The sequence below is a fragment of the Crocodylus siamensis genome, chromosome 6 (assembly GCF_052110815.1).
Source record: "Crocodylus siamensis isolate JL-2025a chromosome 6, ASM5211081v1, whole genome shotgun sequence".
In the NCBI taxonomy this organism is placed as follows: domain Eukaryota; kingdom Metazoa; phylum Chordata; order Crocodylia; family Crocodylidae; genus Crocodylus; species Crocodylus siamensis.
The window spans coordinates 14919150-14941078 of record NC_143400.1 but is presented as its reverse complement, the minus strand read 5'-3'; the positions used below and the strand labels follow the sequence as shown (position 1 = coordinate 14941078).

Sequence of the window (21929 nt, the reverse complement as noted above, 5' to 3'; positions counted from 1 at the left end):
AAGAAGAGTAATCCTATTACCTGAACTCCAGACACAGAGCTGATATGCTCAGCTCAGTACTTCCTTGTGATGATGGATCACTTTTGCGGCTTGTTTATGTGGACTAACTGTTCTCCCTCCTTAAAGAGTCCCTTACACTTCTCTTCTAACCACCTCATTATTGACTGAGAAAAAAATATGGAATCACAGTTCATGATATACTAAAACCATAACAAAATACAGTAAGATGATCACGTAAGAACTGCTAACTCCCTCATCCAAGCTGACTTCCATACCATTCTGTTAGGGAACCTTTTTTCCATACATATCTCATGACAATATTTTTTTCCTGGTTATACAGGTTTCCAAAAGCCCTGGCCTTTCTTTCTAGTCTTCTAGGCTCAGAACTTGAATAGAGTGGTGTGCACCGTAACTACCATATTGCTTTATGGCCAACTCAAGACTTTCCTTTAGTATGCTTTTTGGAAGGTTAAAAACAGATACACTGTAAATGTAGTTCCAGCTACAGAAATGTACTCCTGACAGTGTACTCCTGATGGTTCATTATCTGAACTGCCCAACTGTTAGAATTCCATGTATCCTATCATCTAGTTTGCTGTTGAAGATGTACTCCTGAACTTGAAGGTACAATCCACCACGTTTTACTGTTGCAAATGTACATGGTTATGTCTGTCTTCTCTTCATCTTGGAATATTTTAATGCCAGTTTCCAAGAAGTTCCATCAGATCTCTTTGCTACTGTTCATAACATTTGCTCTCTTAAAGCTTTTATTGCCATTTCCTTCCTTTAAAAAAAGTGGTTCTCTAGCAGCAATTCCTTGGTGCTTTACACAATGGTCTGTAAGGAACTTCACAAGTGTGGAAGACACATGCTTGCTCATACTTTAAGTCCAGTTTGTGCTAGACTTTCTTCTGTTCCTCAAGAAGGCATTTTTATATTAGTTCAGATAGTTGACATTGTTTCCTTACTTTGAGATTTCTTCCACGGCTTATTCGGTTGTTTGTTCAGAGTTTCTTTCAGCTGCTTCTGACTTTTGAAAGTGGTACCTGGAAAACATTTCATTTTTTGCAGTCTGGCAGTATGGGATTCCTTTAAGAGGCTCTGGTTTTGGTGCCATATGTTTGTATGGTAAAAGATTAACAAAAATGTATTTTAAAATACCTAGACCAATTCTCTCAGAGGAGCTGCTGGATGCCCAAGAGAAGCTATGTTTACTCAGGAATACAGCAACTTTCATGATGGTCATTTTATTTTTAAATCAATTGTCTGTTTGCCTCTAAAAGAACACATGATTCAACAACGACAGGGCTTACAATAATTTGTTCCTTAAACTCTCAGACAATTTGATCACCTGTGACCGACCAAAGTAACAGGAAAACACAACACATTACTTCAAGATAAACAGTAAACTGTATTTTAGCTTAAATGGGTATTTATACTTGCTCAAATTCTAAATGAAAGAGACGTGCATCCAACCAAAGTGTTGCGAGACAGTTAACTATTTACTCTATCAAATTTAGATACGAGATGAATATTTAAAAAAAAAAAAAACCTCTAAAAAAAAGCCACAAGATTCCAACTTACCAGATCACACACTCCCTTCACTTTTTCAATTTGTAACAATTAACTGAAGTTTGGAGTTTTACATTCTCCTTTAACACAATTCTACACTAAACACAAATTTCAAGCTCCTTCTCTGATGCCAGGTTAGCCATTAATGATGTAACTGGGAAAACGGTAACCAATTAATCTTTCCCAATCAAAACAACAAGCACTAAAATAGTAGGTTTTAATGTAAAGTGCATGCTTTCAGGTAATGTTTTAGATCTCAGGGTTTCTTTATTGTTGGTATTTTTAAGTATCTGAGGGCCACTAAACTATTTTATACTATAGGTGGTGTTTCCATATTTTTTTCTAATACGGTTGCTGTTTTACTACTAACATTCAACTATGATCCATTACATTAGAACTGGGAAGAGGGCTTTTCCATCTCCCTTCTCTGACCCTCTTGGATGGAATCTTTATACCTGCCATCTCAGACTGAACTTGAATGTCCCCAAGCCCCAGCAACAGGGATGGTTAAACACACACGTTTCATGCAGTTCGCACCTAGGCTCTATACAGGCAAGACACTTGAAACTAATAGGCTGAACAGCCACCTTAAATCGAACACAAATTTGCTCTCAGCTGGCATTACACTATTGATGCAAATGAAGGATTTTGAATTGCCTTTCTTTAGATGCAAGAATCGGGCAGTAAATTACAGCAACGCTCATTCATACTAGCCTTGGCTTTTTTTTTTTTTCCTGGAAACCCAGAAAGAGCAATTAATGCATTTAACACAACTTTAATGAATGTATTTTATTCTAGTGACTTCAGACAGTTCTATTTATAGTTACAACAAGCTTGCATACTAAGTTAAGTTCACATGTTAAAAAAAACAAAGGCCAAAGTAACTTACTTAAAGCTTCTTTTAGAGCCAAAATGGTTTCCTCAGGGTACACATTTCGGTCTTCCCAGATTTTAAAGATTCTTTCTATAGATTTAGAGACTGATGGATCCCTGTGCAAATGACATCAAAACATTGTTTGTGTTTTCACAGTACAAAGTGGAAGCATGTCCCATGCATTCAAAAGCAGCTTGTTTAACAATCCAGTCAAATAAAGGCTAAGAACATCTTGTAACGCTCTGTAAGGAAATCCTACTGTGCAGCTTCAAGCAAACAAACAAGAGGTATCCTACAAAAACCACATGCTATTAGAAAAGATTTGGGGAGCTTAAAATGATCCTCAAACTCTACCCTTACCCTTCCCTTCCCATTTCTCAAAATGTTAAGACATCTTGTAAGATTTAAGTTCTCAAGTTCTACTCTCACAGGCAGGCAAGTGCTCCTATTACTTCAATAAAGCCCCAAGTGATCGTCAAAGGGCAGAACATGATATTCAATCCAGACTTAAAAAAAATAAAGTCAACTCCCTTAGGGTGTGTAGAAAGCTTTCACCGATGAAGGCTACCAATTTTTTCACAACTGAAGCACCCCATTTTTAATTAATTTGTGTGTGCCTTATGGTTGTGGAGCAAACATTTCTTATGATTTTGCTGCTGTTTTGAGTGAAATTACCACGACCCATCAGTTTTGAAGTTGTTCTCCAAAACTCTGGGGAGGGTAGTGAATTTGCAGTTGAATTTCTTTCTTTCACTGTTTAGGGAAGATGTGCACTGGGGAGGTAGTTCCAAACTACACAACCTGGTGAAGAAGATTAAATTAAAAGATTTCTCTCCCCTCCAACAACCAGAGGGCTTAAAAGAGTGGGCTTCATATTTTAGACTCCTACCATCTAAAAGTCTCATAAGATGCACTGAAGCATCATCATTTTAATTTAGTATAAAGCCTAGTTCCTGTTCTCGGTAAAATGTGCAAGGAGATATGGTTGGATGTGGGAGATGAATGAGATAAATTAGAAGAAGAATGGCAAGAGAACTCTGGAAAAGAAACAGGCTATGAAAATTTATAAGGAAAAAGGTAAAGAAAGTAGGGTATACAAGCATGCATGTGTTGGGAAAGAATGAAATAAAACAAACAAAAATAGGAAAAACAATAAATTACATTTTTAGAAGTGTATTAAGCAGATTAGTATGTTATAATTAAATAATTATTATATTCCTTCAATGCCCATGTGCAGGGGTGCTGGACCCAATGATCTTGAGAGGTCCTCTCCAGCCCCTACCATCCATGAATCTATGAAATGGCAGTCAGAATGGCTTGGACAGAGATATTTTTTTACGCAACTAGCCAGGCTAGTACACAGGATAGTCAAGCCCAGCCATAAAGTTGGAAAAATGTCCTCTAAAGATCAGACTGTAAAGCAGTGACATGACAGCAGGAAGGTGACTGATACAGATAGAACTCGTACTTCAAGGAGCACTTGGTATCGCCTTAGTTTTATTATTTGACTGAAAATACCTAGGTGACATTTTAAGCATCCTTTCAAAATAAAGTAATTCCATTTTCTCAGGTTCCAGAGCACTGATCATTTATTATGTTTGTTAACTTTTGAGAGAATACAGCTTCCAGGAACCAGAACACTTTAGACAAACTTCTCAGGCATGGCAAACGCCAGATTATGGTGGTACTGTGAGAGGAGTGATTGTCCATTGGTCTGACCATGAACTCATCATTGACATTTACAAATGTCACTTTTTTTTGTTCAGTGTCAGAAGGGGTTTTGACATCTCAATCCCTCTTCCAAAAGGCAGCTCTTTAAGAGAAAGAAGTTACCCACAGAGATATTTGTTTTCTGCAAATTCCCTACCCAAGTAGAAAAAACAAGTAGTAACTTTTCCTTTAAATGTCAATGGCTTTTCAAAAACCTTTCCATAAGCTGTGGTACTGTACAGGTTTAGCAGCACCATCTGCATTTATGTACAAAGAAACTTTATTTCTATCAAGTCATTTCAAAAGTCCCCTGGCTCCAAGCTCCTTGAATCAATAAAGAAATTGAAGATGAATAAGCAGCTCTATAAAAGAATATGGAGAAAAGAAAAGTGAGTAGCAGCAACTAGCTGCCAGTATCCTATTCACTGCAGGCAGTATCACTCCTTGCAAAGCAAACCTTAATTAAAGAACATGTATAAATACTTTACCAGTAAAACAATGAAACACCTTGAGACAGCATAAAAGCTTATGCCCCACTCTGGGCTGGCCTAGAAGCAACCATCTTAGAGAAATGAAGTGTTGACAATAATAAACTGTCTAATTGGAAATACGAAAGAAAGCTCATGCAACTGCAAACCTAACTTCAAAGGAATCTCATGGCAGCTGGCACCAAAGAACCTTTCAGAGCAACAGAGTTAAAAATCTTTCCCTGGGGACAGTCATCTTCATTGCTTTAAGGTGCTCTATCAGGCAAAACTTTTCCAGAAAGACTAGCGCACAATGGTCTAGTTAACTAGCAGTTAGGAAAGTTAACTTCAAGCTTGTGGATATTGTAGTCAATGACAGCCAAGAATATCCAAGGGTTATGATGATGCAGTTATTTTAGGCAGAAATTTGCACTGCATTTCACACACAGAATGTGTGTGTGTGTGTGTGTGTGTAAAATACACACAAATGTTCTAGTATACAAAACTAGGATGTTATCTATTTTGCTACATTTAATTTGTTTCTTTGGGGTCTTCCTGCCTATATTGTGATGAGTACTGGTTATTATTTATGAATCTGTCAAAAAGAGTTCATTATTTAATGCAACTGAATTGGTGCAAATTTCTGAAAGACAGATCTATGTAATTTTGTGGCACAGTGAAGTTAAATGTAAATCAATGGAAAACAGCCAAGATACCGGGTGAATCTATGTGCATGCTGGACGGCGCAGTTGTTACTATGCAGACATTTGGTCTGGATGCCGCATAGGTCTTTTCCCATGCTACTGCGCAGTAGCATCGGTTCATGCCTATCACCACTACACTGCTGTAGTAACAAGCTACAACAGCATAGCATCTCGAGTAGATGTGCCCACTGCGTTTTAAAACTCATCTAGGTGGGTCAGGTCTCAACAGCTAGGCAAAACTGTGGTTCTGATGGAAAAGGAGGCACAGGTATAACACCTAGGGAATGAGCGCATCTCATTTCAGCACTTAATTCTTTAGACTGCAAGAACAGAAGTGTACTAGGCCACGTTCTTACAGTAGTGATTGTCAGCAGACTGAGGGTATCCATGATGGTCTCTTTCTCTTCACTGATCCTTGAAACCACTCTGTCAGAAGGTATCCTTTGTTCAAGGGATGATTTGTATGGAATAAATGATGGGAGCCATGCACTAGCTAACAAATCCCAAACAATGCTAACCACTTTGTGGAGGTGCAAAGACACAGGTAACACTGCATTTAAAAAGAAAGTTATGCTTAATCAAAGCAAGCAGATGAAAATCTAAATGGCCTCAAAGTGAAAATAAAATGCCTCAAGTTGTTCCAGTATGAAGTTGCACGCTTAGAGCATCTGGGTCTCTTGCACAAGTCATGTTTAAAAAACAGAGATCCTTTCAAACTACTATTTCTAGATACGAATTTCTCATCTCCCCTAGGTACAAGGTCACTGCCACAGAAGTCAATACACAATCACAAACTAAGTTTTAAACTTCACTGCAAGCCCAGGCAGCAGGAACAGACAAACTGGCTGTGAAAATGAGGCTCTTTGATTAACAAGACTATGAGATACATGAATGCAAAGTGAAAAGCATTAGAAAAGTTTTCATCTAATGAGATTTCCAAAATATATTGTAACATTTATAAATAACAGTCAGTTTTGTGGGATAGAATAAAGAAATGTGAAAATAGGGCAGGAGGCTGGACCAATGATCGCACGATGTCCCTTCCAGCCTTAATGGCTATGAAATAAGTTGGCACAGGCCCAGTCAAGAGATACAAATAAACAGTAGGGAGAAAAGGGAGAGAAAGTTGCCAGTATGTCTGAAGTAAAAAAAATTCTCTATAACAACATCTTTCCTCAAATAACTCTTTTTAAAATACCCTTCAAAAAACAGCGGCTGAGAAAAGTAACCTCTTACTAGGCAAATCAAAGTCCTGGAATTGTGTCTTGCATATACAATGAATACAAGTATAGTGCTTTACAGATAATTCCTTCTCCCATAACTTCATTATGTTTTCACTCAAGCAATAACTTGCATATTAAAGTTTCACCATGCAACTCTAGAAGAGCCCATGAAGCCAAATATAGTCTATGAAGCCTATCTAATGAACTCTGTACAAGAGAACTATGTCAACTGAGGTACTCTAATATCCTCAAGGTGATGTTTAACATTGCATGCAAAAGTATATTTTTGGAACAGAATGATCTAGTGAAAGAAATTCTGTTTTCTGTAAGCAAGAAGAAATAAATATACACATCCATAGCCCTCAGACATTTTTAAGACCCACAATTACCATATTGAATAAGACAGACAGAAATATGCTTCACCCTTCCAAGTAGCTTGATATGAAAGGAAAATGGAAAGCAAATTCACACCTTTCATGCTGTTGTTAAAAAAAAATAAAAAATAAATAAATAAATAAATAAAAAAAAAGCAAATCGACAAAACACTTCACTTACTTCACTAATGAGGCTGCTTCAGGAAGCACTTCTGCAAAAGTATCTCGAAATACAATTGCATTTTTTCTTTTACAGTTCTGTATGACATCATTGGCCAGGTAAAAGAGATTCAATCGATGAGGAAAAGCAGCTAAAAAATGAAAAAAAAGATAATTTAGTTTCACAGCAGAATAAAAGTTATCATCGGTAGCACTTATGACAGGAGTGTTGCATGTGTTTGACTCTGCTTTAATGGCGCAGGGGGAACAAGGCAGGCAGGATTGGAAATCAAAATTCCTGAGTTCTGTGCATTGACCTGCCAAAGATCTGCTGTGTAACTGAGAAATCCTTTCCCCTGCCTGCCTCCATTTGCTGATCTGCTAATTGGATACAATACTGATTTGTCTTGAATCTGTTGTAAAACTTCATTCTGCAGGCTGCTTCAACATCTCTGAATAAAATCATTAGGTAAATACTAGCATCTCCCTTAGCAATACCCACTCTCTCTTCTGAAGCTGGTTTAAAAGCAGAATAAACAAAAGGCGACTGGCTTATTGTAGTTTTCATAGTATGTGATTCTACTCAAGGGATCCTATAACCAGAAAGACCTTCTGACAACACTTGGCAGTAAAAGATCAGAAATGCAACACTGTGTGATCTTAGATGGAAAAAAGGCCAAAATTTGACCTAGAATATGTGCATTAGACATGTTCACAGCTTTTAAATAAACATTAGGCCTTGCAGTTTTGGCTGTTCAATCCATGACATTTTTATTTAAAAAAAATTACTTAATTTCAGAGGCCTGCTATTTCAAGTTTCAGAAAAGTAATTATGGTATAAATTAGTCTATGCTTCTTTGCCATATAGGGAAGACTGTAGCCATAGCAAGTGCAAGGACAGGAGTAACAACATTACTCAAGGAGTAACAGAAACAGTTGACAGTTTTTGGCCTGAAAAGTAATTTAATTAGAATAGCAATGGGGAAGCAGTTACTTAGAAAGGAACACAGTCTATTTAGGAAGTTTCCATATCCACAGGAATTGCAAACAACTGAGACTACTACAGTGCCGAGTTTTTCAGTTTGCTTGCTCTGTACACAAAAAATGCCACCCCGAGCACCATCTGTTATTTTCCTTCCATGAAGAAAAGATCTTTATAACCAACAGGGAATAGTACAAACACTTAGGAAATGTCTTTAGATGATTTTTTTGTAAAGAGTTCCAGGACGTATTCATGCACAGTCTATCCAAGCTATCCATAGCTCTCTATGTGAAGGAAAGCTACATGTCCCTGCAAGCTGATGTTGGCGACCGGCATGGACAGCTAGAGACCCTCTGGGTAAAAATTCGTGGGGAACACGGCACAGGGGACACAACAGTGGGAGTCTACTACAGACCTCCCACTCAAAGTCCTGAGCTTGACCAAGAGTTCGCCTGGGAACTGACTGAGGCCGCTTGCTCCAGGACCTTGGTTGTCATGGGTGACTTCAATTACCCGGACATCTCGTGGGAGGATCACTCAGCAAAATCCAAGCGGTCGCAAAGCTTCCTCTCGTGCGTGGATGACCTCTACCTGACTCAAGAAGTCTATGGGCCAACGAGAGGCAAAGCGCTGCTCGACCTGGTACTGGCTACGGGGGATGACCTAATCGGCGACCTAGTGACTGATGGGAAGCTGGGTGACAGCGACCACGAGCTGATCACCTTCACCATCCACCGTAAAGCTGGCAAGTCAGTCAGCAACACAGAAGTCCTTGACTTCAGAAAAGCCGACTTTGACAAGCTCAAGAGGCTTGTCGGTCAGGCCCTTAGGGACCATGACCCCAGGGAGATGGGAGTTCAAGAGTGGTTGCTTCTCAAGGAAGCGATCCTCAATGCACAAGCTAAATCTATTCCAACATGGAAGAAAGGCAGCAAGAAGGCACAGCAGCCCTCCTGGCTCTCCAGGGACCTAGCGGACCTCCTGCGGCTAAAAAGGAAAGCCTACAAAGGATGGAGGACGGGATTCACCTCCAAGGAGGATTATTCTGCACTGGTCCGGTCCTGCAGGGAGCAAACCAGGAAAGCCAAGGCTGCAACTGAACTCCAACTAGCTTCAAGCATCAAGGACAACAAAAAGTCCCTTTTCAGATATGTGGGGAGCCGGAGGAAAAACAAGGGCAACGTAGGACCTCTGCTAAACCAGATGGGTCAACTGGCAACTGACGCCCAGGAAAAAGCCAACCTATTAAATAGGTACTTTGTGTCAGCCTTTCATCACTCCCATGGGACGCCCATGCCTGCTATGGGACAGAGAGATCTGGGTGTTGGGGATCCCCTACCCTTCATAAATGTTGACCTCGTGAAGGAACACCTTGAGAAGCTGGATACCTTCATGTCAGCCAGCCCTGACAATCTGCACCCCAGGGTACTCAAGGAGCTGGTGAGCATCATAACCCAGCCCCTGGCACGGATCTTTGAAAACTCCTGGCACTCTGGTGTAGTGCCCGAAGACTGGAAGAAGGCCAACGTGGTGCCGATCTTCAAGAAAGGGAGGAGAGTGGATCCGGCTAACTACAGACCCATTAGTCTGACTTCTATCCTGGGGAAGATCTTAGAAAAGTTTATTAAGGAGGCCATCCTTGATGGACTGGCCCAGGCTAACATCCTAAGTGATAGCCAGCACGGGTTTGTTGCGGGTAGGTCTTGTTTGACCAATCTCATTTCCTTCTATGACCACGTGACCTATCACCTGGACGAGGGAGAAGATATTGATGTAATATATCCTGACTTCAAAAAAGCTTTTTATCTGGTATCCCATGATCACCTCTTGGCCAAACTGCCCAGTTGTGGCCTTGGCTCCACCATGATCCGCTGGCTGGGAAATTGGCTCCGTGGTCGGACCCAGAGGGTTGTAATTGATGGCAGTCACTCATCGTGGTGCCCTGTGACCAGTGGGGTCCCTCAAAGCTCTGTCCTTGGACCCATACTGTTCAACAACTTCATTAATGATGTGGACACTGGAGTCAGGAGCGGACTGGCCAAGTTCGCCGATGACATCAAACTTTGCGGTAAAGCATCCACGCCAGAAGATAGGCGGGTGATCCAGGCTGACCTGGACAAGCTCAGCAAATGGGTGGACGAGAACCTGATAGTGTTTAACACCGAAAAATGCAAGGTTCTCCACCTTGGGAGGAAAAACCTGCAGCTTCCTTATAGGCTCGGCAGTGCTACATTGGATAGCACTACAGAAGAAAGAGACTTGGGGGTCATCACTGACCACAAGATGAACATGAGCCTGCAATGCGATGCTGTGGCTAGTAAAGCGACCAAAACGCTGGCTTGCATCCATAGATGCTTCTCGAGCAAATCCCGGGACGTCATTCTCCCCTTGTACTCAGTCCTGGTGAGGCCGCAGCTGGAGTACTGCGTCCAATTTTGGGCTCCACAATTCAAAAAGGATGTGGAGAAGCTTGAGAGAGTCCAGAGGAGAGCCACGCGCATGATCAGAGGTCAGGAAAACAGATCTTACGATGAGAGGCTGAGAGACATGGGACTCTTTAGCCTGGAAAAGGTAGGCTCAGGGGTGATCTGATGGCCACCTATAAGTTTATCAGGGGTGACCACCAGGATCTGGGGGAATGTTTGTTCACCAGAGCGCCCCAAGGGATGACTAGGTCGAATGGTCACAAACTCCTTCAAGACCGTTTCAGGCTGGACATAAAGGAAGAATTTCTTTACTGTCCGAGCCCCCAAGGTCTGGAACAGCCTGCCAGCGGAGGTGGTTCAAGCACCTACATTGAACACCTTCAAGAGTAAATTGGATGCTTATCTTGCTGGGATCCTATGATCCCAGCTGACTTCCTGCCCTTGGGCAGGGGGCTGGACTCGATGATCTCCCGAGGTCCCTTCCAGCCCTGATGTCTATGAAATCTATGAAATCAAAGTGGGATTTAAAAACAAAAAGAGGGAAACGAAAAACTTCAGTCAAGTGTCTCCTGATCAGCACCAATGTCTATATAATCTATTCTATTCTGGAGCACTACATGCTAGGCATAACTACAAGAGCAAACACCTTTCACAGAGTATTTAATTTCCGAGATTATATAAGGTCCAAATTAGCACCTCTCATGGCAGAAGCCCCACCCAACTTTTTGCCAGGGGTTTCCCACCTTGCCTTCCCATTCATTCTCTCTCTCCAAAAGGCCAGGTAGTACAGCGATGCTCTGGCTATGGAGAAATGGGACATGGCACACATCAGCTGCTCATTCATTCAGCGTTTAAGCTGAAATTCCCAAGTACTGTCTCAACAGTGCTCACACCACCTGGACATCTCAAGGAGCAAAACCTGGCCCCGAACCAACTGATCAGCCTTGTCCTGCTCTCCCTTCCAGGATCCTAGCCTCCTTACCCACATTTCTTCTACAGTACATGTGTACTTCTGCTTGTCCCCAAGGCAGGACAGAGGAAAGGATAGTGCATAAGGACAGCAGCACACAGCACTGGCCCTGTCCCCACTAAGGAGAGGAAGGGGACAGATTTAACTTACTAGACCTGCCGCTACAGCAGTAGTGAAGCTGTGAGAAGCTGGTCACCAATGCTATGCCAAGCAACTCACAGATCTTCCCACTTACAGATAAACACATAAGTAAAAGTTCAAAACTAGTACGTTCATCTGGCTGATGAATTTTAAAAATCCACTGCTCACTGTTTGCATATAAACATAGTGTGATTATGTGTGAACATGAAGACAACCTTGCTTGGCATAGAATGAGCGATCGGTTTCTCACATCTGCTCAAGTGGCAGGTCCAACAACACTCATTGTAACAAATGGACAGTACTCAAAATGGGGGTGTAAGCAATCAATGAAGCACAATAAAACAGCCACACAAGAAGGCTCCTACAATCCTTTCTTCAGCAAAGGCAGAAAGCTTTGTACAGTGCTAAGAGACATACCTATGAATCTTCCTGGGGAAATATGAGGGGAAAGAAGAACTGCCAATAATTTTGTACCCTTAGTTATTGAGAGAAGCCTATAACATAAAGGCAGGCTTGAATTGTGCTGTAGTGTCAGAGAGAACCCCTAGGTATGGCCTATCAGCACTGAAATATTGTAGTTGTAGCAACAACAACAAAAAACCCCAAACCCATATGCTGTACAATGTTACCATATTATGGCTGACTTAGAGGTGAAAGATGTAAGGAGGGCTTTTGCCATTCTGTTTTTAATGTTACTACACTATGAGTTGAACAGTACGGAGATAATTTGTCTTTCAGAAGACAGCACTAGGAGAAATATGCAGGTTTTGATTTCCTGGAACCTGTTAGCTGCCTGCCTAAGGCACGTAATTCATAATTTTGCATCACCATTGCAGCATTTCTGGTCCTGCACCCTGCAAATAATCAAATAATAGTAATAGAAAATATGGAAAGCACTTAAGGACCATTCCTATTTCAACTAAATAACTAAAGAGACCCCTTTAAATTGTGCTATCTGTGTTCAGATGTTGCAGTTACTGCTATCACTCCTGTTTCAGCGTGAGTGCTCTTGGGGTTTAATTTGTCTCCTGGGAAAGAGAGGAGGGATGTTATAACAGTATACTTTTAAAGTGACCTCTCTTACTATAGATTTGCATCATGGAAGCCCATGCTGGAAAAGGCAGTCAGTAGCACGCACTGCTCTCAATTCCATTGTCATTCATTGTAAAACCCTCCTTAATTTCGTTCAACACTCCCTGTAGGTGCCGAATAAAAATGGTGACACTATATAGTTTTGTCTCATGGCTGCTTATCTTCTTTTACAAAGGTCTGCAGGTTCTGTACGTTTGTGTTCATGACTGGAGCTCCTGACCGTAAATTCCTATGGAGATTTAAGCAAACAATCTGCCAGGGTCACATACTTTTCTCAAGATAGGAAAAGTAGCGTTAGGTACATTTCACTATCCATCATTGATTCCTCCCCAGGAAACCACTTGCATGGGACCCTTGGCTCTGCTCTCTTGAAGCCAGCCCAGACATGGTTTCTATAGTGGGGGGGAGCCCTGGCTCCCTCCCTGGTTACCCATGTCCCTTGGCTCAGGGAGCTAACCTTGGAGCTCAGCTCCCTAAGGGAAAAGCTTTATTGCTGCAAAGTTAAAAAAGGCCACCCTGAAGTCCCAAGGAACAAAGCTCCTCTTCAATAAAGGTGTTTTGCAGGGGCAAAGGCCACAGAGCAAGGAGAGCCTGCCCCCTCCAAAGCGTCAGGAGTTCGTTCCTTTGTCAGGGAAAATGAGGCATGCAACGTAATTACAATATGAACACATTTACACCAGACATATTATAATATTGCAGTACATCATAACAGTTTGTCCATCGTGCTAGTCTATTTTTTCATAGAAATTACAGGGGTGTTGTTGTTTATTGTGCTTTTTGCACTTCTGAAGCTATGTTTTTTCCTCGTCAGCGTATTGCTCTTTTCTTGCATTTGGTTTTGAAAAGCAGTTTTGGATGCATTCCTTCGCTAAGCCTGCTTTCCTTGCTTCTCTGCACAAGTGGCTAAAGGGACAATGAGGCCCAGAGAAATTTCTCTTCTTCCTCCTTCCCCAAGAACCTAGCAGAAATAGAATAAAACCCTACTGCCCCTACCAAAAGCAAGAACAGCAAACTGAAGTGACAAGACTTTCCACGTCATTTCACAGCTTCTATATCCTGGCTTGAGAATAAAGTGTTTATATTGGCCACTGAACGACAGAAAAAGTACATTTTCCTCAATGTGTTTTCCATCTAGACCTTTTGCTATTTAATGTAGAGATTTCTTGTTGTGGCAGAGTCGAAGTGATTTGCCCAAGCTTACACAGCAGGACTGTGACACAGCCCCAAAAAGTGCTCTATCGAGTAGCCCACTCCCTCCACATCCCCAAGATGTTTAAAACCTTCCTCAAGGAATGCGAGCAGCAGACCTGTGCTGAAACACAAGTGATGTCACGAATGAGTCCATTACAGAGAAGAAAAGTACAGCAATAAGGGTGAGAAGCAAGAACTATGTTTATAAATTCCTGCAGGTTTACCAATCAATTATTAGACAGTTCCAGCCACGATTCATGTTATTAGAAATCCTCCTCCAGCCACAGGAAGCATTGTCTTATTTGTGTTGTCTACTACCAGACTGCAGTGACTCCTAGATTTCTTCCCCTGTCTTCTATACAAAGTCAAACAGACCTCAGCAAATAACAATGCAAGGTTTTGCTTTAAATCATTGGTTAAGCCTTTATATGAAGTTTAAAAATATGAAAAAAATAATTAGCCAACCTACAGATTTGTATTTTGAGTCTAAAAACATTCAGTGGTTCTCAATCTTTTTAGATTCAAAGTACACCTTGGAAAATACCAGCTTAGTTTTCACTCATTTTTGGATTGCAGAAAAATACTAGAGCAATTCTTTGGATGCAAAGAACAGAGAGCCTGCAGCACGTCAGAATACTTTAATACTATGGATACTTATTTGCAATCTCTGGGTTTATCTTGTGAATCGTTTCTGCACACCTTGCAATGCTAACACTGCATGACACCCCGTGGCACCCCTGAATGGATGTTAAGGAAAATCAGGGTGGCCATGGCACCCTGGTTAAGATTCACTGGGCTAACTATACTCAGCCAGTTTGATTTGAAAACTGCATTGAATGATGCCACAATGTAGCACACAGAAGTTCACAATAGTTTTCCTGAAGCTGAGCTCTGATACAAGTGCCAAGTCAGAAATAAGATTTACTTTTTTCAGCTTAAGACAACTCGTTCTCCCCAAACTGCATGCACACTCTCAAAATGGGCTGAGAAACTATACAGCTACTGTCGTAGACAAGGCACGACAAGCATGTTTCAGTAATTAATTATAATCCAATAAGAACACACTAACACACTAATTGCATTTTGCTTCTATGTAAACCAGAATTAAGTTTCAGCAATGCCAATGTATTATGCAATTAACAATGTATACAGTTAACACCTATTAACATAATGGGAAGCTGCATTCATCCTTGCACATTGATGGATTTACTATTCTGTTAGAATGCCTCTCAAAACTGTACAATAAACACCTGAAACAGGAAATTGGTTTACTGATTTTGTATTATTTATGGCTAGCTGGGTTTTTTAACACCTGGCTATTCAAGTGCAAACCTAAAGAATGTGGTAATATATTGCTTGGTGGACAAACATGTCTCAAGTGAATAAGCACATGCTTTACAGAGTGTAGTGAAAGGACTTCATCTTCCTACATGAAAGGTTCTTTATAACACTGATTCATAGCCGTAAGATTTAGAAGTGATTACTTCATTAACTATTTTGCACTTCTACAAACAAACATTATTTTTATAAAATTTCTGACCTTTACATGGGCAAGTGGCCACAATCATTACAATTATAGTTCCAGAACAAACCTTGAACTTGGGGAAGAGGCAATTCCTGTGCTGACAGCCATATCTATAAACATCAGCAGTAATTTTTCACAGGGAACAACATTTCCGCATTCAAAACTTTTTGTTTCCTTTACATAAAAGAGGGGTAGTACTATTATCTACTAGAGTACTAGACACTCAAAATTCAGAAACTGGAGAGGAAAAAGGGGAAATTTGCCAGGATTTCATAAGCTTAACTATATGCTCCAAGCAAAAGAAAAACAAACACACACAGAACTGAAGGAAACCATACCAAAGATTTAAATAAAACCAAAAAAATCCTGTTCCAACTTAGATTCATAGATGCTGGACAGATCTCCAGACAGATCCAGAGGTTGGTGGAAACATGAGAATGAACCTAGGCAAGTAATCAGGACTGCACGATGGTGAGTTTAACCATGACTTTCTCCTCCCCAGTTTCCAACCTGAGGCACCAAAACCAATGATCTTTGTAACAATCCTGTGAAAGTCACTGCATGTAATGCTTTTACAGATTCGCAGAACACTACATGTAAAGCATTAGGATTTCACAAACACCACTGCTATGTTGCTCAATTCAATTTTTGCTTGATGTTTTTTTTCCTCAGCCATGTCAGCCTTCTCTAGGAGATGCAAACATCAAACTACTTTTTCAACCCAATACAAGTATTTTTATCTTAACTCTTAGAAGAACTCCAGAATCAGTAGATGAAGCCACTCTTATCTTATTAATCCCATCCTTCAAGAAGCTCTCAGGAAATAACAGCTGTTAGACATTCTTATAAACAGTTGAGACTTAAAACATGTTTAAGCAGCAAAAAGGCAAAACAAAAGCAAATCAGATTTTCTACTGTAATATATAGTTTTATATATATAGAGAGAGAGTGTGTGTGTGTGTGTGTGTATATATATAGTAGTTTTAAATTTAGAGTTTTACTGTGAAAGGTGCTATATAAACACAAAACAAAGACAGACTGACAGCAGTTTGGGGGCAGAGACTATGAGGGCAATAAACAGACAAGTTCTTGCTTCAGGAATCGTAGAAAAGAAGGGTTTTAAGGAGGATTTTGAAAAAGGAGGCGCCAGTTTTGGAGATGTTACAAGGAGCTTCTCAGTGAAATGAGGGGCTGCAGGGGAGAAAGCAAAAATGAAAATGTAAGTACAACATGGAGGTTGGTACCAAAGGCTAGCTGAAGGTGGGAGTAGATACCTTTATGGCAAATGAAAGATGATGGGTAAATGGAGACAGGTTGTGAAGGGCCTTGACAGTAAAGGCAAATAGCTTGTCTTTGATGTGACAGAGCAGGGAAACCAACCGAGAGCTAGGAATATGATCTTTGGAGCAGCATTCAAAGTGAATGAGAGATGCAAGGCTGCATATGTCACAGCCAGACAAAAGGATCTTACAGTCTACTCAGTAGCTCCTCTATCCAGGTGTAGCTTCTAGAACGACCTGGAAGTTGACAAGACAGTCAAAGAATATAAGTAATAGACTGAAATTGTAATACAACAATATGCAAGAGAAAAGAATACTATCTAGCTGATTGTATTGGATTAGCTTGCAAAGGGATGATTCACAGAATAATTCATATATTAAGGTACACGAGATGGCAAGAGCTTGGACAAGAGTTGAACCTGTGTGAATGCATAAGAAATGTTGTTTCAGAGATGTGATGCAGAAAATCTGCAAGATTTAGGTCTAGCCTGAATGTAAAGACTTAAAGAGATGCAAGAGGTTTGGGTGAGGCCTGAGCAGGAAGCAGGATGGTCAGGGACAAAGAAAGGAGGGAGTGGGGTAATTAAAAACTCTATGTAGCCAGACCAAGCCAGACACCCCCAGAGAGATGTCAGACACAAAAATGTCAGTTTGGACTGGAAATAACAGGTCTGGAAATGAGAGTCTTCAGGGTAGCTGAATCTGTATTTGTTCAAGGATTATCCAGAGGTAAGAGACAGAGGGAGAAGAAAAGTGGACCAAGGACAGAGCTGTCTGCAATCCCCTTGAAAGACTGTAAAGGGAAGGACTAAGGAATTTCCTCTAAAGGACACACTAAAGGAGAGGTCAATAAGGCAGGAGAAGAACCAGGGGAAGGCAGCATCAAGGAAGCCAAAGATAGCTTAGATTTCAAGAAGAGCATGGAACAGTGTCAAAGGCAGCTTAAGGCAAGGAAAAAGAGGAAGATCCGAGTTCAGCTCTCCAGCTAAGAAGAAATCCTTGGAGACTTTGGCAAGAGCAGTTCCTTAAGGGCTAGTACAGTGATTCTCTCATTATACCATTAAAAGACATGGGGTTAGCCCCATGCCACACAAACAAGCAAAAGCAAATGATAAGCTATTTTTTTAAGTTCTAGTTTAACTCTACTCAGCAATCCAAGTCTTAAAAGTAAGACCCACTTTTCACTACCATGTAGCTGAGCTCAGAGATATCTGAAAATAAAGTTTCATACAACCTGAAAAGAGCTTTGTTTCAGCTAGGTAACAGTACAGCTGAAAGTGTCATGGTAGTACAGTTATTTTTATGTTGGTTAAAAGAGGGAGAAAAGAGTTTAGTGTTCTACCTGCCCTCTCCCATATGGGCTTGCTTGCAAACATCCCCCTTCCACAAAGTGGGCCCTCACCTGCAGACTCCTTCAGCTTTTCATTTCAGTTGGCGTTTGTTTCAAAATACACCTCAGTTCATATCATATGACAAGCCAGGCATACTGTAGGAACTTTCAGACCACCGAGAACATGGAAACAGGTTATGTTAACTGCAGAAGTTTGTAAAGGCTGTTTGACATCTTTACATCCAGAAAGATTCCAGCAATCCTAGCCCACAGCTGCCGCCGACATGTATCAAAAACGATAACACTTGCACACAACACTGCCAGTTTACTCACTTAGCAGATTGACAATGTGGTGAGCTATCTTGCTTTGATCCTGTTGCATACCTCCAAATGCCATCAGTCAGTGGGGTAGAAAGGGCACTTGCTCGATTTACAAACCATCAAGAAAGAACATCTAATACAAACTTCAGGAAAGTTTTATATAAAAAAGAATGCCACTTGACAGTAACTATTACCTCCCCTCTGCAAAACTTACTTCAGCTAACATTGTAATCTGTAACACATTTACAATGTCTGACATGCCAAAGAGTAATTCCAGTGAAGATGATCCAACAATGTTTAGACAAGTGAAAAAGATTAACCTCTCCGCTCACAGATCAACATGGAAACTTCTGCCAGGGTGCTCTCAATGTATTTTTTAGCATCCATAGCCTCCCCACCACATCTAAAAAGATTATGATTTTTGGAGGAAAAAGCTGGTGACTAGTCACAAAGTAAAGCTGATGTTTTATGTGGTTAATTTGTACTCTCATTGTTTTTGTACAACAAAACAGCCTGGAGAAAAATCTTTCAGATCCAAATAGAATAGGTGCAGAGTTAGTGATCCCAAAGACACTGTTCCTGGGATACTAATTAATACTCTACGTGAGGTTTACAACAAAGGTAAGATCATACCGAAAATACTGACAGACACATAACAGAGTTTGCTCAGAAACTGTCAAAAGGTTTTCTTTGCATGCATAGTTATAATCCAAGATCCTTAACTGCACTGAACAGAAGTAAAACCAAAGTCTCGAAAAAGACTACAGTGATTTACTGAAACATGTTTGAAACCTGAGGTAGAAGAGAATAGTTATCTATCTTTGCCTCTGCCACTCTCTCCTCCATCCAAGTGTGTCAGAAAGCCTGTTACACGCATGCATCCATTTCAAACTGTGTACTACTTCTTGAGGAGCAAAAAAGCATGCCTACAAAACTAAAACAGCGGGTGAGCCACATAAGATATTTCCAGACTTGCCCTGTTACTACAGACAAAGATTTCAGGCTCCCTGTCAAAACATTTGGATTTGGAAAATTCACACTAGTTTTGGGTTCTCAGATGCTCACCAAAAAACAAACAAACCAAACCAAACCAAAAATCACACAAGATTTTTAAGGTATGTTATCTGTGCTAAAGGTCATAGACCGAGTTTCAGTCATTTCTCATTATCACTGCCAGCCAACATATGCATTAACAATTGATAAAAATAAACAGCTTTTTCACCCTACTAAATCCCAGACACTTCACAACCTTGTCTGACCATACAAATTAAACTGACTCAAAACTTTATCCACAAGAACCAGCCAATTAAGAAACAACATGGGAATTATTTTCCCTCCAATGAGCTGATTTTTTTGGTCTAGTTACACTACTTCTGATACCTGATATCTGTCGCTAATGACAACAAGCAAATGCATTCAGATCAGCGCACATGGTTCCCACATTCAGTAGATTACAACAAGAACAGCAATACGCAAAACCTGGAAAATACACTGTGGGTAACCTTAAGGGATACATTAAAATGACAACAATGACACTGCTCTGATGCAACACCTCTACTACTGGCAGCGCCCTCCAGCCAACCATTACAACTGCTACCTGGTACATCCTTAAACAGCCAGATCTCACCAAAACCCCCTGAGTTGGAGCCGTGATCTCAGTGTACTGGGGCCAGATGCCTTCTTTATGGAGAGTAAAACATCCCAGGGACAAGCCTGGGAGTGGTCCAAAGGGCCAGTGGGGCTGTGATACACTGCTGGGTTTGGCTCCAAGCAGTGAAAGAAGAAACAGACTGGGGGGTACTTTCATGAGCATGTGGGGAGGTCTCAGGGGAGGAGAACAGGTAAATTCACAGACTTGGGGGGAGTAGAAAGGAGCTGGAGGGTTACACCAGGGCGGGGGGAAGAGGACGGAGTTACAGGACTGAGGGGAATGACGAGGAACTGGGGGGGGGGCGTTGCACAAGGCAGACAAGGCTCTTTTGGTAAATGTGATCTCTTTTATTAGACCAACTAAAAAGTTGGAAAAATTGTTCGTTGTAAGCTTTTGGGCACATGAGGAATTCACAGGACTGGGGGGAAGAGACAGGAGCCTGGGGGCTTGCATGGATGGGGGGGGAAATCAGAGAATGGGGTGGATGAAGGGGAGCTTGGCGGCTGCACAGGGAATGAATTCACAGGACAGAGGGGAGATTGGAAGTTGCACAGGGAACTAATTCACAGGACTGACAGGATGAAGGGGAGCTTGGGGGCTGCATGGGGAGCTAATTCACAGGACTGGGCAGGAGGGCAGGGAGCTGCGGGGTGGGGGGAGAATCCAGAGGACTGGGGGCAAAAGGGGCCGGGGGAGGGTGCATGGGGCATTCGCAGAGCTGTGGGCAGCTGCATGAGAGTTTTGCAGGCTGAGAGGCTGCACAGAGAATAGAGGGAAGAGGTGCACGGGAGACCGACGGCGCGGGGGTGGGAGGATTCACGCGGGACAGGAGAGCTTTGCCCCCCCTCCAGCCACTCACATCGGCGCAGCCACTTCATCCAGTGGTAGACGATGGTGCTGTGGTGCCGCTTGTTCTCCAGGCACCAGGACGACAGCCCCTGGATGGACTCCATGGTGTTGGTCACCGCCTGCAGCTTGCGGTCCAGTGAGGCCTCCAGGCCGCCGGCCGAGGACGAGGCGACGGCCGAGGCCTTGCCGCTGCTGCCGCCGCCGCCGGCCGCCATCTTCCCGCCCTGTTCCCCGGGCCCGCGCTCCCCTCCCCCCGAGGGCATGCGGGGCCGCCCGCCCCGGCGCCGCCCTGCCCCCGCCCCTGCCCCGCGCGCCAGCTGGGGCCCAGACGGCCTCGCGCGAGGGTGCAGGTGGGGGACGCCTCAACGGCGGCGGTGCCGCCCCCCTCCGGGGCTTTATCAGCGCCCCTTGCTGCGAGAGGGGAGTGTGGGGGGGCGCGGGGCCCGCCTCAGCAGTGCGGAGCGAGGCTCTGCCAGGGGCCGGTTATTCGCCATCCCCTACCGGGCCCGGAGCCCGCCCACCCGCCGCCATTTTGTACGAGGTTCTCTCACACACCGCCACGGGCACGCACTGCGCAGGCGCCAACCCCCGCGGAGGGGGTCGGGGAGGGGGCGGCTGCGCATGCGTAAGGAAATGGGTGGGGGGGAAGGAGGGTCAGGGCGCAGCCTCAACGCCGGCTTCCGAAGAGGCTTGGCGCATGCGCGTCGCTCACGCGGCCTGCGCCGCGGGTGTTTTGGACGTTACTGCGCAAGCTCCGGAGTGCGCCGCGCTTGGGCGCAGGCCGGAGTCGGGGGCGCAGTGCGCAGGCGTAGGTGCAAGTATGCGAAGGTGTGCTGTCACTGCGCATGTGCGGGGGGGCAAAAAAGAGGGGCAGCAGGGCCGGGGCAAATGACGGGCGGGCGGCCGGGGTCGTGGCCGGCCAGAGCTGCCCGGCACGGAGTGATAGGGCTCGGCTCCAAAGCCTAAAGGACATGGCCTTTTTCCCAGCATCCTTAGCACCCCCACACCACTGCCACTCCCAGCATCCTTAGCGCCTCCACACCACCACCACGCTCCCAGCGCGCTAGGTGTTTTATTTCAGCAGGCTT

At 42.8% G+C, this 21929-nt stretch overlaps 1 protein-coding gene across 1 annotated transcript in view; it reads right to left on the bottom strand.

The window, feature by feature from the left end:
• RPRD2 (regulation of nuclear pre-mRNA domain containing 2) overlaps nt 1–21384 on the bottom strand; it is a 35886-nt gene extending 14502 nt beyond the window's left edge. The window contains exons 1-4 of the mRNA XM_090052945.1: nt 20852–21384; nt 7106–7235; nt 2462–2562; nt 969–1046 (exon numbers count right to left, since the gene is read on the bottom strand). Of these exons, the coding sequence (XP_089909071.1) occupies nt 969–1046; nt 2462–2562; nt 7106–7235; nt 20852–21104 (562 nt within the window). The 5' untranslated portion in view covers nt 21105–21384. The remainder of the gene's footprint in view (nt 1–968; nt 1047–2461; nt 2563–7105; nt 7236–20851) is intronic.
• Between the last annotated feature and the right edge of the window lie 545 nt (nt 21385–21929).